Here is a 16,745-nt window from a genome sequence, read left to right on the forward strand (position 1 = left end):
AGGAGGAATTAATTATTAATGTGGCAAGAGACTGGTGAAATATAGAAGGAAGAAAGCTTCAAGAAAGAACAAGTTTTTTAATACCTGCAGAAGCCAAATATGTCATTGATGTGGGCAGTAGGGTCATGATATCATTGGTGAACCTATTGGGTTCCATCCCTGGTTCAGGGAGATCCCCTGGAGGAGGAAATGGCAACCCTCTCTAGTATTTTTGCCTGGAAAATCCCAAAGACAGAGGAGCCTGGCAGGCTATAGTCTCAGGGATTCCAAAGAGTCAGACACAACTGAACAACTGTGCATGCATGCACCATATGGCCTAGAGCCTCCCAACAGAGCCCGTCCTTTCATCAGAGTTGGATTGGATTAGAGATCTCCAACCCTCAGTAAATAAAAGGACGTTTTTATCCTTGTAATCTAGGCGACAGTAGGAAAGAGGACTTCAATATATTTTCCTTACTAGAGGAGGAGGATGCTGAACATTTGTAAAGCAAAGTAAAGGTGATGGGCAGAAGGCACAAGTGTAGAACACGTGCTCCACAACCACAAACATCTGTGTGCCTTTTCCCACCCTTCTCTCCTTGTCCAGCCTACTGATCACTCACTCAGTTCAGTTCAGTTCAGTTGCTCAGTCGTGTCCGACTCTTTGTGACCCCATGAATCGCAGCACACCAGGCCTCCCTGTCCATCACCAAATTCTGGAGTTTACCCAAACTCCTGTCCATTGAGTTGGTGATGCCATCCAGCCATCTCATTCTCTGTCGTCCCTTTCTCCTTCTGCCCCCAATCCCTCCCAGCATCAGGGTCTTTTCCAATGAGTCAACTCTTTGCATGAGGTGGCCAAAGTACTGGAGTTTCAGCTTCAGCATCAGTCCTTCCAATGAACATCCAGGACTGACCTCCTTCAGAATGGACTGGTTGGATCTACTTGCAGTCCAAGGGACTCTCAAGAGTCTTCTCCAACACCACAGTTCAAAAGCATCACTTCTTCGGCGCTCAGTTTTCTTCACAGTCCAACTCTCACATCCATACATGACCACTGGAAAAACCATAGCCTTGACTATACGGATCTTTGTTGGCAAAGTAATGTCTCTATTAAACTCTGTTTAATCAGCTGATACTGCCTCCAGGCAACCAGATGAGAGATTCTCTTTTCTTGAAGTCTAGTTATATGGTTGCAAAGAGTCGAACATGACTGAGTGACTGAACTGAACTGAACTGAACTGAGTTATACATATCTTTGTCCTTTAAGTCATGTATCTCTATTTTTTAAGTTTCTGCATCATATCATAAGCTGATAATGGTGCTATAATTCTTAGTATCACTTAGCCTGGACTGACACTTTTGCTGCTTGGTTTGAGCAATCATGATCATGGGAATTCTCTGCAGGTTGGAACAGAAGGCATTAGAAGATCTTGAAATACCCAGGAGGTTGGCAATCATTAGATCTCTTAAGGGAGCAGTAGTCAGAGGGCAGAGCTGGCAGTGATGAGACTATTGAAATAATTGGATTATGCCTCCACAGTGTGCCCAAAACTTCTCCTGGCTAGGAAAAGCATAGTTTCCTCCTTGGTCTATTTCCTTGTCACTGTGTTTTGTTTCTTTGCTAGATCTCTTGAGTCTTACAATTGTCTGCGTTATTAGCAGATACCTGTGAGCTCTTCCTCCAGGCCTTGCCTCCTTGAATCTCTGACTCTGTCTTTTATACCTGTCTACCTAGATGTTCTTTTATACCTGTCTACCTAGATGTCCTTTAAATGGAATAATTTTAAAACGGAATTTTCTTACCTTTCCTGATTGTTCTTCTGCCTGTATTCTGTGTTTCTCATACCCTAAGTGAAGACTTCCAGGGCCTTTCAGTCCTTTGCCTGTGTCCTACCAGCCTGCTTCCTGATGCCATATCTTACTCTGTGTGCAGTTACCAAGGTGCATCAACTGCCTCAGTGATACCTCTTGAATGTATTCCCTCCCTTATATTCTCCTGGGGCAGACCTTCATTTTCTTCCTGTCAACAGTTGCCAAATGCTATGGCTGTGGTCCTCTAGTCTCCTCTCGCCAATCTACTGTGTGCACCTCAGCTGCATCATTTTGCCCAAAATATAGTCTCATTAAAAAGAGTGTCCAAAATCCTTTCTGTTTAACCATTAACAACTAAGAGCATTTCACCTGCCACCATTTTTCCAGCTGCACCTTTAGTCAGACTGCATCATCTTCTACATTGGAAGTTGCAGCTGGTGGTTTAGTCCAGATTTGGCCTGCAGGCAAGTTTTGTTTGGTCTGCAACTTTAAAAAAAATGATCTGAATCAATGATTTAAAATCAGAGGATTTCCCTTAAAAGCTAAAGTCAGAGAAAGTTTAGTTAACTTTGAAAGCTTAAAGACAGATGGAAATTTGCAGCAGTCAGTCAAGATTTGAATTCTTAACTGCCTAAGTTCTGAGTCCATCTTTCACCTATCTTTGTATTGCTGTCACATATAGCAGAATCTTTACATGTACTCTGTGCGTGCATGCTCAGTCCTCAGTGGTGTCCAACTCTTTGCAACCTCAAGGACTATAGCCCACCAGTCTCCTCGGTCCATGGAATTTTCCCGGCAAGAATACTGGAGTGGGTTACCATTTTCTACTCCAGGGAATCTTTCTGACCCAGGGAAGCAGATTGGCAAGCAGATTCTTTATCACTGCGCCACCTGGGAAGTCCTTACACATACTAGTCAGGGCCTGTTTAATACCTGTTGAATTATTGTTACCTGACTTTTGGTAGTTTCTTGACACAAACATTGAAGTTGTTTGTAGAAAAAAAGTACTGCGTTAGTGAGTCACAGGTGATCTGTACAGTGTTTAAAAGTGCAGGTCATGTAATTTGCACACCGATAGAAATAAATAAATATGCATTTTAAAGTATACTCAGATTTTACAATGTTTAAAAAATGTGACCAGACTATGGCTGATTCTTGTTGATGTATGACAGAAAAACACAAAATTCTGTAAAGCAATTATCCTTCAATCAAAAAATAAAAAAAAAAAAATGTGACTGGGACTTCCCTGGTGCTCCAGTGGTTAAGAATCCACCTTCAGTGCAGGGGACATGGGTTCTATCCTTGAGGGGGTGACTAAGCTCCCACATACCGTGAGACAACTAAACCCATGCACCATAACTACTGAGCCTGTAGGCCACAACTAGAGAGAAGCCCAGGTGCCCCGGAGAAGAACCCATGTGCCACAGCTGAAGATCCCCAAGTGCTGCATCTAAGACCTGAAGCAGTCAAAATAAATACATTTTCTTTTAAATGTGACTTTATGGTCATGCAGATAAGTTTGTTCTATGAAATTGTTGTCCTATAACAGGCAGGAAAAAGGCAGAATCTGGAGAGGAGAATTAGAAAACTGCTTGACAGGATGAAATGGCCATCAACAGGAAAAGTTGGAGAACCACTTGTGTGGAATACCAACTTTTGAATGTGAGAAGTGAAGTAGGTAGTGAGTTATAATAGATGCTCCAGGTATCTAATGTGGTTGGTTTGTGTTGAAAGTTGATCACACACTGAGTTATTGATGTGTGTGGAGTGTACTAGGACTTTCCCCCACCTCTCCCTCCCACTTTGACATGAGCATACAAGTGAACTTTTTAGAGATAACAATTTTACATCTTTTTAACCTGTAATAATTTCAGGTAATCATTGTGGTCCTAATAACAAATTATGTAATGGGAAAAAAACGATCATCTCAGTTTCCCTGGAAACATGGGGCTGTCTATCCCTGGACCCACATTTCATCATGCAGGATTTTCCAGATCAGTGATGTGACAGTAACAATAGAAGGCTTAGTAAAAGCCAGGTACTATTCTAGTACCTGTTTTTACTTTTTTAAGCATCACAACAATCTTTTCAACCAATTAGTATTATTATTTCTGTTTTATATATGAGAAATTGAAGCACAGAGAGGATGAGTAACTTTCCTGAGATCCCACTGCTGGCAGTTGGGGAAGCTGAGCCTTTAACCCAGGCATCACTGTGGAGTCTATGCTACTGACTTTGGTGTTTGACATGACTCTTGTTATTGTTCAGTCTCTAAGTCATGTCTGACTCTGCAACTCCATGGACTACAGCATGCCAGGTTTCCCTGTCCTTTACTATCTCCTGAAGTTTTTTCAAATTCATGTCCATTGAGTGATGCCATCCGACCATTTTCACCCTCTGCTGCCTTCTTCTTTTGCCCTCAGTCTTTCTCATTATCAGGGTCTTTTCTAGTGAGTTGACTGCATCAGGTGGCCAAAGTACTGGAGCTTCAGTATCAGTCCTTCCAATGAATATTCAGGGTTGATTTCCTTTAGGTTTGACTGGTTGGTTTTCCTTGCAGTCCAAGGATCTCAGCAGTCTTCTCCAACACCACAATTCAAAAGCATCATTCAGCCTTCTTTATGGTCCAGCTTTCACATCTGTACTTGACTACTGCAAAAGCCATAGCTCTGACTATATGGACCTTTGTCAGCAAAGTGATGTCTTTGCTTTTTAATATACTGTCTAGGTTTGTCATGGTTTTTCTTCCAAGGAGCAAGCGTCTTTTAATTTCATGGCTGAAGTCACTGTCAGCAGTGTTTTTGGACCCCTCGGAAATAAAACCTGACACTGACATGCCTCTTACATTGAGCCTTTATTGCCATGCTCTGCATGCCTCCACTTCCCTTGATTACATTTTCTTCCCATAGGCATTTGTCAAACACTTTCACATCTTGGTTTCCTATCCTTTTCCTTACTGTTCGCACTTCATCTTGTGTGTGTGTACACTCAATCATGTCTGACTATTTGCTCCCTATGGACTGGGGCCTGCCAGGCTCCTCTGTCCATGGGATTGTCTCAGGCAAGAATGTTTAGTGGGTTGCCATTTCGTTCTCCAGGGGATCTTCCCGACCCAAGGATTAAACCCAAATCTCCTGCATTGGCAGGTGGATTCTTTACCACTGAGCCACCTGGGAAGCCCCTTCATCTTCTATTAAGGCACAATTCAAAATAGATGCCTTACTGAATTTCATCTCATCAAGAAGAGGCACAAGTAATTCCTTCCTTCTCTGGGCTTGTGCAACCCTTTATCTAGGTTTCTCTTACTAAACTTGTATTACTTAACTAACTAACATCAGCTATTCATTTACAGTTCTTGGTTCTCTTCTATTTCTCTAAGCTCCAGAAGATTGTCTTTTTCTCCCCCTTAAGTTTCCCTGTCCATTGAATATATTTTCTTATTTGAATGATAAATGAATTAGCAGAGAACAATCCCATTCATAAACACAAAAATGAACAGAGTATAATTTAAGCAGAGTATAGTTTTTGCTTGACTTCCTTTCATTTTGCTTGTCCTATGACCTTTGGTCGTCAGACCCAGTAGGGAACCCGTGGCCAACCTATTTTGTATAACTGGTTCTAGTAAGGTGTAATGAGTATCTCCACCTCCTCAGGCAGAATTCCCTTCTAGATCCTGGAATAGTTATGGGGCAAGTTTTAAGACATCTAGCATTGCCTTAGGGTACTTAAGCCAGCCAAGACTGGGTCAATTCACAACCCATTAAACTCTTAACGCTTGGAATGCTTCTTTGTGCTACTGGAGTTTTCTGGCTACTTCTAAAAAGGTTTCAGGAAACAACAACTTGAGAATGTCTCTTGGGTGGATCTGAATCTCATTTCATGAACTCAATGCAAGAAGTATAACTTGATCTATATTTCAAGCCTTTATTCTTTAGGTAGAACTTAATTCCAATGAATTTAGGTATTCCTCCATCACTGTTTTCTTTCAGGTTTTGGGGTGTTTTATATGTTGAGACATAATACTTTGGGTGGTGGGGGGAGGCATTTGGGTACACATCCTTAGCCCACATTCCTGTTCCACCTGGTCCTTGGTGTTTGGTTCCTACAAGTTGCCCTGGGATATCCTTTGTTCTTACTTATGAGAGCCTTTCAGATCTATTAGTGCTCTCTTCTATTCCTGTTGGACCCTTGAGAATGCATCATGGGCCGGGGATAATGGAGTTGTCTCAGAAACGTCTGCAAGACATTCATGCAACCTTGCTATTTTTGTGCCTTTGGGGCACATGGAATTCTTCTGCTGCTCCTGCACCATCTGGAGCCCAAGGAGCTCTCTGAGGTCATTTGAGGCACCACCTTCCTAGACATATCCTGAAGTCAGTCTTCCCGAGAGTCTTGCCTTTTTCCAGGGTTCTGTCTTGGGCATGAGACACATGTCTATTGCTCTCAGATTCCATAGACATATCTGAGGGTTGCTGTGTCCCAAGATTCTTTTTTCGTTGAATCTCAGATATCAATCCTTACATTCCTCATTTCATCTCCAATACTTTCTCCTTCCATCTGCCACCACCTAGTTTGGAGATTCACTTTCTGTTCAGGCGACTTCTTATTCATCATGCAGTCTTCTAAATTGATGTGTTTTTTGTTTCAATTTTCCAAAGGATGTAGGCTTTTGAAAATTAAAAGCAGGAAAATACTCCTGTTTCTTTGCTATTTGTTCTCATATCCCTTCCTTGAGGTAACAACTACAGAAAGGCTTGGCTACTGATTTTATTTGCCAGACAGTAGGGATAGGAGGGGAGCAGTGAGAAAAGCTAAGGAAAGCAATTGATATTAGGGGGAAACGTTGCATACCATTCACAGTTTTATCATGCCACACAATATCACATACACATGAGAATGTCATCCTATCCTGGATAGTTTTCAGAGCAGCTTCCTGTGCGCACACTGTTCTCAACAAGCATCTCTAGGGTAATTCTGTATGTCCTGCAGCCCTCTCATAGTTCCTGGAATCCAGCTTCTATACTGGTTAATCTCTAAGCTTCTTTTCTCTCTTCCTCAGAAGGAGGAAAATAATAGAACTGTAGCCAGAATTCAACAACCTCTCCTTACACTGTAGGCACTCAGGCAGTGATAACTATTATTAATAATAGTAATAATAAATTGGTTAATGACAGATTACTGTTTGATTATCTCTATTTTCAAATTTTGAAACAAACTCACTATTATCTGTAGGATAATGATTTTTCATTCTCAAATTTATCAATGAATTCCAAATATTAGCACAATTTTTACACCCATCTAGCCTAAGATGCATCTACTTACCTTTTTCTCCTTCATAAACAAACTGTCCCTTCTCCAATGAGCACTTTTGTCCCTTGTCGATGTTGTGAACAATGCAGATAGTTGTTCAGAAACCCCATTTAATGTCAGTGATCATAAGCTAATACAGTAGAAGTGCTTTAGGAAAGGTATGGGCAGATTGAGGTAAGTCTGCATGCAATCAGAGCATGCAATACATAAGGGAAACCAGGGGTGGATTCTATGTAAAATGAATAATCTACTGTAATCTGTTTTGTAAAGACAGTTCACTTGTTTTACAGCTTTCCTTTAGTGAAGAAACTCATATAATTTGTTTTAAATATTTAATAAAGTCTTCATTTAGCTAAAAGCAAAAAATGTAGTCCATAAAGTAACTGAGGCAAGCCTGCCATTTCTTTCTTCATATTTTATTGTTTCATGCCTATTGAGCAACTTTGGCTGTGAGAAATAGAATTGATCTTGTGTGTTCTCTGTTAATTCACAAGGGTTTATCATGTGAAGTCTAGAAATCTTAGTGAATACAGAGATTCTCAACTAGGTCCCAGTGAATCTCCGCATTCCCCCATTAGACTGATGTGTTACCACAAAACTCAAATGATGATTACCTCTTCCTAGTTTGCCAAAGACTTTAAACCTTTAATCTTATGATTAGACTCCTCTGTATATGTGTGTGTGTGCACAAACACATTTATTTGTTTCATATCAAGAACAGTAAAAGTTGTTTTAACTTTTTCAATAAATTGGTCGATACACACTGAAATTGAGTTATTTTATTAATATTCATTTGCTTTGCTGTTGCATATATTGGCAGCCAATAGATATTAATGGAATTGCTGGAAAAACTGTTCATGGTTAGATAAATCGCTTCTGGTTCTTGCTTTTCATGAACACTGGCTAATTGTTCTATAATGCAGTCTTTCCAGCTCTTTTCATGGCAGGGCATATGTATACAGTAATAATATTTTATATGAGACAGTGGGGTAAACGGCTCAGGAACTTGGCTGCCCAGGGACAGAGAGGATCAGTGTCATAGCACATCTGTGTCCTCTTCAAGGCATAACAGTGTGCTCTATGCATGTGCTGGGAAGCTGTATTATGGTGTATTGCAGACTACATATAGCTCTTATTTCTACTCATGACATTGTCTTCTTGATCTTATGATGGCATTAAATATTTCACTAATCATCAGTGTTCTGTTTCATATTCTACAGAAGCACACTGTTAAATCTTCAGCTGCTCCCCTTCAAGGTTTGAGAGCCACTAGGAGATAAAGTTGGGATCTTCCCTGGTGGCTCAGACAGTAAAGCGTATGCCTACAATGTGAGAAACCTGGGTTCGATCCCTGGGTCAGGAAGATCCCCTGGAGAAGGAAATGGCAAACCACTCCAGTACTCTTGCCTGGGAAATCCCATGGACAGAGGAGCCTGGTAGGCTACAGTCCATGGGGTCGCAAAGAGTCTTTTATGTGTATTCAAATAAAGTATTCTTCCTTCACTCCTAGTATGTTATTGGAAATGTGATGTGCTAATTTAGGGTGAGGAAAGGGACTAAAAACTGGAATTCACAGTTCCCAGGTTTGAGTTGCAGAACTTCCAATTAACCAGCAAGATGGGCACATTCAGCTAATTCCTAAGCCTACTTCATAAAACAAGACTAGTGACATATTTCCCACTCAGAGATTATCTGAAGATCAAAGAAGATCTCATATAAGAAAATACTCTGCAAGCTCAAGGAAAGAAAGATAGATACATTGTGTTATTTTATTGAAAGTGGCCAGTGAGTCCTCAAGCATAGTGGCAATTGCATGTAAGAATTCAAATGCTGAGGGTTGGTGAGTTTGGCTCAGGTGACAACAAAGCTGACGCACGCTCTCCTTCATCCTCCCCTCATCCTCCAGAGCAACCTGATACACTTCCTGGGCCTCAGCCATCATCTGCTTGCGCTGAACTTCATCATCGTTTCTTTTGGCAAGAAAAGCGCATGGTCGTCTGCTCAGGTGAAGGTGACCGACACTGACTTTGATGGTGTGGAAGTCAGAGTGTTTGAAGGCCCTCCAAAACCAGAAGAGCCTCTGAAACGCAGCATTGTTTACATCCATGGAGGAGGCTGGGCCTTGGCAAGCGCAAGTATGTCCTCACCTTTACGCTGTTTGGGGTTGTGGCCGGCCCTGGCAGAGATGTATGACTGGGTTGACTTTCTTACTGGGTGAGGAGAAGGGGACCACTGGACTTCGACCCCCTGGCAGTCCCAGTCATCCCTACCATCCAAGCAAAGTTATTCATAGCACCCCCTCCTCCCCACTTTCCATTCTTGAAAGGATCCTGGTTTGGATGATTAATTATATAGCTACCCTACACCAAGAGTTTTGCCTGTTTGTTAATTCAGGCAGACTGTTTTGAAAATATTTCCTGTAATCTAAATCATACACTAACTTATTGTGAAGTAGTGAGGCTGCTTTCTATACCCAAACAAGGTAAAGTTGGGCCAGAATATGAGGCAGGTATCTGTAGCTCTAGACCAACTTGTGTTCTGAAGACATCTTTCTATGAAATAGAACAAGGATTTCTGTGTGTACATGTTAATTCATCAACATTTCATCTGCTTATGAAACCAAAGATGAAAATATAAAACGTATGCCCCAGTTAAAGGGATAATGACCTTGAAAAGTTCAAGAACATTCTTTTTAGCATTGGATAACTTTCATGAGCAGAATACACATTAAAAATCGCAGGCAGCCAAGTGGAGCAGCCAGTGAAAAGCATATTAAGGAGGACAGATAAGGGCCTTACCTCTGCTCATAATTATTACGGAGCTACTTTCTCATCTTCAGCCCAGAAATTATTTTCATCCATTAAGTTTAAAGGCTATGGTGGGACTTCCTTGGTGGTCCAGTAGCTAAGACTCCGCACTGCCAATACAGGGCGCCTGGCTTCAGGGAACTACATCCCACATGCTGCAACATGCCACACTTAAAATCCAGTGCAGCCAAATAAATAAATGTTGTTGTTTTTAGTCACTCGGTCATGTCCAGCTCTTTGCAACTCCGTGAACTGTGGCCCACGAGGCTTCTGTGTCCAAGGAATTCCAGACCAGAATACTGGAGTGGGTTGCCATACCCTTCTCCAGGGGGTCTTCCTGACCCAGGGATTGAGCCTGGGTTACTTCCTTTGCAGGCAGATTCTTTACTGGCTGAGCCACCAAGGAAATGAAATAAATAAATAACAGTAAATTAAAAAAAAAAAAAAAAGGCAAAGGCAACTTGTTCTGGTTTGTCTTAAAAAAAAAAAAAAAGGCAAAGGCCAAAAAGTGTAACTTTCTCTAGTAATCTCATTTCATTTAACTCCATATTCATCACTTATTCTTTTATTCTTTTATGAATAAAAGAATATTTTTTCATATTTCCAACAGATGATTACTGAATAAAAGAATATTTTTTCATATTTCCAACAGATGATTACTGAATATGTAGGTCTGCCCAGGGCTGAGAGGTTTCCTGGGTTATAGGACTTTGGGTATAGAACCTCTAACAGTTGTGTGCAAACCTGGACCTTTGGTCACTCTAATGTGTGCTAGATGATGGGAATACAAAAATGAGTAAAACAGAGTCTCTGCCCTAGAAAGGATAGCATCTGTAGCATTGGACGCTTGCCAGGAGAGACAGTACACCAGAGGCCAGGATGTGGAAGTGCCAGGAATGGTATGGATTATGAGTCAGCCTAGCCTTTTCCACACAATTTTGACTCATCAGTCCCGTCAGAGAGGAAAGCCTCAGTCTGGAGGAGATATGCAACTGTTTATGTAGTTATTGAACTTCTGGTTCTAATACTGCCTTGGAAAGTCTATAAATAAGGTATTCTGTGGCTTTCTGTTGAGACAATCTAGCACTTAATGTAAGAATATTAATATATCCAAAGAACAAGGGATTAAAGTGTTACATATTAAAATATGTAAAAACTTTTGGATTCTCTTTCTAAGAAATGCTAAGACTTCCTAAAACTCTATTTGTTGTATGTTGGTTTAAACGGAATACCATAGTTTTCAAGTTGGCGACTTTTCTGAATCACAGCAAATGAGGGTATTAAAAGAAAAATGTTGGGGTTCTAAGGAGGAACTGCTTATTCACTATGATTTTTAGAAAGGCATATCTCTTTGAAGAATTACAAAATCAGAATGAATCTAATGTAATTTTTTAATATAAATTTATTTATTTTAATTGGAGGTTAATTACTTTACAATATTGTATTGGTTTTGCCATACATCAACATGAATTTGCAACAGGTATACCCGTGTTCCGCATCCTGAACCCCCTTCCCTCCTCCCTCCCCATACCATCCCTCTGGGTCGTCTAAGTGCACCAGCCCCAAGCATCCAGTATCATGCATTGAGCCTGGACTGGCGATTCGTTTCATATATGATATTATACATGTTTCAATGCCATTCTCCCAAATCTTCCCACCCTCTTCCTCTCCCACAGGGTCCAAAAGACTGTTTTATACATCTGTGTCTCTTTTGCTGTCTCGCATACAGGGTTATCATTACCACCTTTCTAAATTCCATATATATGTGTTAGTATACTGTATTGGTGTTTTTCTTTCTGGCTTACTTCACTCTGTATAATAGGCTCCAGTTTCATCCACCTCATTAGAACTGATTCAAATGTATTCTTTTTAATGGCTGAGTAATAGCCCATTGTGTATATGTGCCACAGCTTTCTTATCCATTCATCTGCTGACGGACATCTAGGTTGCTTCCATGTCCTGGCTATTGTAAACAGTGCTGTGATGATCTAATGTACTTTATATAGACGATTATGAAAGAAATTTTTAGTTAACAACACATTTGAAGGTAATCTTGTATGGCTTTCCTGTTATTTATAGCAATTGCATTTTATCAGAAACCAGGTTAATTCTTTTGCATTTGTACTTGTAACTCTGTTAATGAGATGTATGTTCACATTTACTTTTTATTATTCTTACCATTAATAACTCAAGTCTGAGTCAGTTAGCAGAATTTAAGAATGGACAGTATTAAATAGACTGCATTATAGTGAGTGATTGCTCTCTTGTCTCTTTTAGAAATCAGGTATTATGATGAACTGTGCACAACCATGGCTGAGGAATTGAATGCTGTCATTGTCTCCATTGAGTAAGTAATTAATAATTGTCATACAAGGAAATTTAACAAAGGATCCTAAGTAACTATTTAGTTACTTTATTTTATAAGTAATAAAATGTAAAATTAAAGTCCAGAGAGGTGAACTGATCTTCCTGAGGTCACAAAAAATGATTTCTGATGTAACTTAGAATTTCTTCAACTAGCTTTATAATGCCTCAAATTATCTTTTTTTTACTTTAGTTTTAGAAACTTCTGGAAAAGGAATTAACTGAGATTTTGAGAGAAATATACAATCCGTTATCTATGCAATCAGTTTGATTACCACCTTTTATATCTAAAAACCAATAAGCACTTTAAGAGAATCTGTCCTACATCCAAGAGTTGGAAAAGGTATTCTCCTGGAGTCAGGTTCTATAACTCAGACCTTGTAAACAGTGATGTGTTCACTATTCTTAGTATAGCCTATTATTATCATTGTTAGAATTAATATCAGTGTTTTGAGTTGCTTCTACCAGTTCTGTATTAGTTGTTTTTCCGGGAGTTTGTGATGGACAGGGAGGCCTGGTGTGCTGCTATTTATGGGGTCGCAAAGAGTCAGACATGACTGAGCAAATGAACTGAACTGAACTGGGAAACTAAGAAGAATGTGCCCAAAGAAAGGCAATGCCAAAGAATGCTCAAACTACCCCACAATTGGACTCATCTCACGTGCTAGCAAAGTAATGCTGAAACTTCTCCAAGCCAAGCTTCAACAGTACGAGAACCGTGAACTTCCAGATGTTCAAGCTGGATTTAGAAAAGGCAGAAGAACCAGAGACCAAATTGCCAACATCCACTGGACCATTGAAAAAGCAAGCGAGTTCCAGAAAAATATCTACTTCTGCTTTATTGACTATGCCAAAGCCTTTGACTGTGTGGATCACAACAAACTGTGGAAAATTCTGAAAGGTGGGAATACCAGACCACCTGACCTGCCTCTTGAGAAATCTATATGCAGGTCAGGAAGCAACAGTTAGAACTGGACATGGAACAACAGTTTGGTTCCAAATTGGGAAAGGAGTATGTCAAGACTGTATATTGTCACCCTGCTTATTTAACTTATATGCAGAGTACATCAAGAGAAATGCTGGACTGAAGCACAAGCTGGAATCAAAACTGTTGGGAGAAGTATCAGTAACCTCAGATATGACACCACCCTTATGGCAGAAAGTGAAGAAGAACTAAAGAACCTCTTGATGAAAGTGAAAAAGGAGAGTGAAAAAGTTGGCTTAAAGCTCAACATTCAGAAAATGAAGATCATGGCATCTGGTCCCATCACTTCATGGGAAATAGATAGGGAAACAGTGGAAACAGTGGCAGACTTTATTTTTTGGGCTCCAAAATCACTGCAGATGATGATTTAAGCCATGAAGTTAAAAGACTCTTGTTCCTTGGAAGAAAAGCTATGATCAACCTAGACAGTATATTAAAAAGCAGAGACATTACTTTGCCAAAAAGGTCAGTCTAGTCAAAGCTTTGATTTTTCCAGTGGTCATGTATGGATGTGAGAGTTGGACTGTAAAGATCACGGAGTGCTGAAGAATTGATGCTTTTGAGAAGTGTTGAGAAGTGTTGGAGAAGACTCTTGAGAATCCCCTGGACTGCAAGGAGATCCAACCAGTTCATCCTAAAGGCAATCAGTCCTGCATATTCATTGGAAGGACTGATGCTGAAGCTGAAACTCCAATACTTTGGCCACCTGATGGGAAGAACTTATTCATTGGAAAAGACCCTCATGCTGGGAAAGATTGAAGGCAGGACGAGAAGGGGATGACAGAGGATGAGATGATTGGATGATGTCACCAACCCAATGGACATGAGTTTGAGTATACTTCGGGAGTTGGTGATGGACAGGGAAGCCTAGTGTGCTGCATTTCATGGGATCACAAAAAGTTGGACACAAATGAGTGACTGAACTGAACTGAACTGAAGAATGTGAAAAATAGTTTTAACAACTGCAGTGATTGTAGTCACACAAAAATCATGGTGTTCCATGGCAGGCATGGTGCAGGTGCTATGTGTATACTGTTTCTCCTCCTTCAGATCTTTGTCCAAATATTATCCTTTCAATAAGGCCTTCTTTCACACCCCTAAAATTTCAGTCCACTCTTCTTCTGTTTTATTTTTCTCCAAAATTATCAATTATAATTCTCCAAATTTTCAAAACTATCTCCAATTATCAGTGGACTGACAGACCATATATATAACTTATTATGTGTTTATTGTATCAGGTAGAAATAGAAGATGTAAATTTTGTGAAGGCAGAGATTTTAGGGATGGTTGTCTGTTTTGCTCATAGCTGATCATTAGTGTCTGGAATTGTCCCTGGCAGATAGAGGACATTTATGATATTGTGATTTGTAAGAGATATATGTTTGGTCATACCGATGATCAAATATATATTTTTCATATGTACTTGGTATTCATCCAAAGTTCCTGGCTCACAGCTCCCCAGATCCTTGAAATTTCCTGTATTCAGAGTATTAAAGATGTCTTTGTTTTGTGAGTGAGATGACCTTTGGAAGCACCTAAGGATGGGGATACTGGTTGCCAGGAGAACCAACTATGTGATTAGAGGGCTGGAACTTTCCTACAGCCTGGTCTCTGAGGAGGGGAGAGGGGCTGGAGGCTGAATCAATTGCCAGTGGCCAGCGATTTAATCAGTCATACCTATGTAATGAATCTTCCATGAAAACCCAAAGGACAGGGTTCAGAAAGCTTCCACTTGGTGACCACATGTAAATGGGAGAGTGGTACACCTGTGAGAGGATGTGGAAGCTCTGAACTCTTCCCATGTATCTTTCCCTTCATATCTCTTCCATCTGGCTATTCCTGAGTTGTATTCTTTTATAATAAATCAGTAACCTAGAGAGCAAAACATTTCTCTGAGTTCTGTGAGCTGCTCTAGCAAATTAATTGAGCCTGAGGAGGAAGTTGTGGAACCCTCTGATTTATAGCCAGGTGGTCAGAAGTATAAGTAATAACTTGGACTTGGGATTGGCAGCCTGAGTTGGAGGGATTGTTGGAACCTCCCATCTATAACTTGCTGAGAAGCATAGGTGATTACTTGGGCTTGTGTCCGGTGTCTGAAGTAGGGGGGGATCTACAGTTTTGTAGGTGGTGGTTTAGTCACTAAGTTGTGTCCAACTCTTTGTGACCCCATGGACTGTAGCTTACCAGGCTTCCCTGTCCATGGCATTTTCCAGGAAATAATACTGGAGTAAGTTGCCATTTCCTTCTCCAGGGGATCTTCCCAACCTGACCCAGGTATTGAACCAAGGTCTTCTGCATTTCAGGTGGTCTCCTGCATTGCAGGCAGATTCTTTACTGACTGAATCACAGAGAACAAATGTTGATCCCTTAATCTGTGGAATCTGATGCTATCTCCAGGTAGATACTCTCAGAATTGAGTTGAACTGTAAGACACCCAACTGATGTTTGGTGCATTGCTTGATGAAGGTATGGGACAAGCCCCTCTCCTACCCCAGCCCCACCCCCGACCCCCCTGCAACAAACAAACACACATTGAAAATTAGTCACAAAACACCAGAAGAGCATTTAATACCTATTTATGGAATGAATGAATAAAGAGTTTTGCTTAGCTCTCATAAAAGTCATCCAAAATAAGTATTTTGATAATTTTCCTCATAGATGAGGAATTTGAGGTCGATAAAGTTAAGTAATCTGTGTGAAGTCACATAGGTGGAGTGAAGAATTAAAGAAATCAGGTGGACTCACACCCTAGGTTCCTATGCTTCTTTGAGCCAGAATTAAACTAACATTAAAGGGCTTCTGGTTCAAAATGGTGGAGTAGAAGGACGTGTGCTCATCTCCTTATGTGAGAATACCAAAATTGCAAATAACTGTCAAACAACCACAGACAGGAGGGTGCTTGAACCCACCAAAAAGAGATACCCCACATCCAAAGACAAGAAGCCGCAGTGAGATAGTAGGAGGAGTACAATCAGATTAAGATCAAATCCCATAACCGCCAGGTGCGTGACCTACAAACTGGAGAATAGTAAAACCAAAAACGTTCTCACATTGTTGTGAAGGTTCTGAGCCCCATATCAGGCTTCCCAGCCTGGGGATCTGACAAAGGAACTGGGAGTCTCCAGGGAATTTGACTCTGAGGGTCAGTGGGATTTGATTAAGGGACTTTCACAGGACTGGGGGAAACAGAAACTCCAGTCTTGGAGGGTACAAAAAAATCTTGTGTGCACCAAGACCCAGAGGAAAGGAGCAATGACCCCACAGGAAACTGAACCAAAACACCTTCTCCTGTGGAGGTTGGATCAGCAGGGGCTTACCACAAGGATGGGGCACTGGCAGCGGTAGTCCTGGAAGGTCCCTCTTGGCATAAGCCCTCTTGGAGGTCACTATTAACCCTACCGTAGAGCCTGTAGTCTTTCATTTTGCTTGTTTTGTTTCTTAGATTCTACATATGAGTGAGACTAGGTGGTATTTTGGAGAAGGAA

The 16,745-nt window shown here is 40.7% G+C and overlaps 1 protein-coding gene across 3 annotated transcripts in view; it reads left to right on the top strand.

Moving 5' to 3' along the window:
• Nucleotides 1–16,745, top strand: part of NCEH1 (neutral cholesterol ester hydrolase 1) — a 92,417-nt gene that overhangs the window by 57,297 nt on the left and 18,375 nt on the right. For all 3 annotated transcript variants that reach the window (XM_070791860.1, XM_019959493.2, XM_019959499.2), the window contains 2 exons: nucleotides 9,011–9,239; nucleotides 12,189–12,258. In XM_070791860.1, the coding sequence (XP_070647961.1) occupies nucleotides 9,011–9,239; nucleotides 12,189–12,258 (299 nt within the window). The remainder of the gene's footprint in view (nucleotides 1–9,010; nucleotides 9,240–12,188; nucleotides 12,259–16,745) is intronic.

Source organism: Bos indicus, chromosome 1 (assembly GCF_029378745.1).
Source record: "Bos indicus isolate NIAB-ARS_2022 breed Sahiwal x Tharparkar chromosome 1, NIAB-ARS_B.indTharparkar_mat_pri_1.0, whole genome shotgun sequence".
NCBI classification, from domain to species: Eukaryota; Metazoa; Chordata; class Mammalia; order Artiodactyla; family Bovidae; genus Bos; species Bos indicus.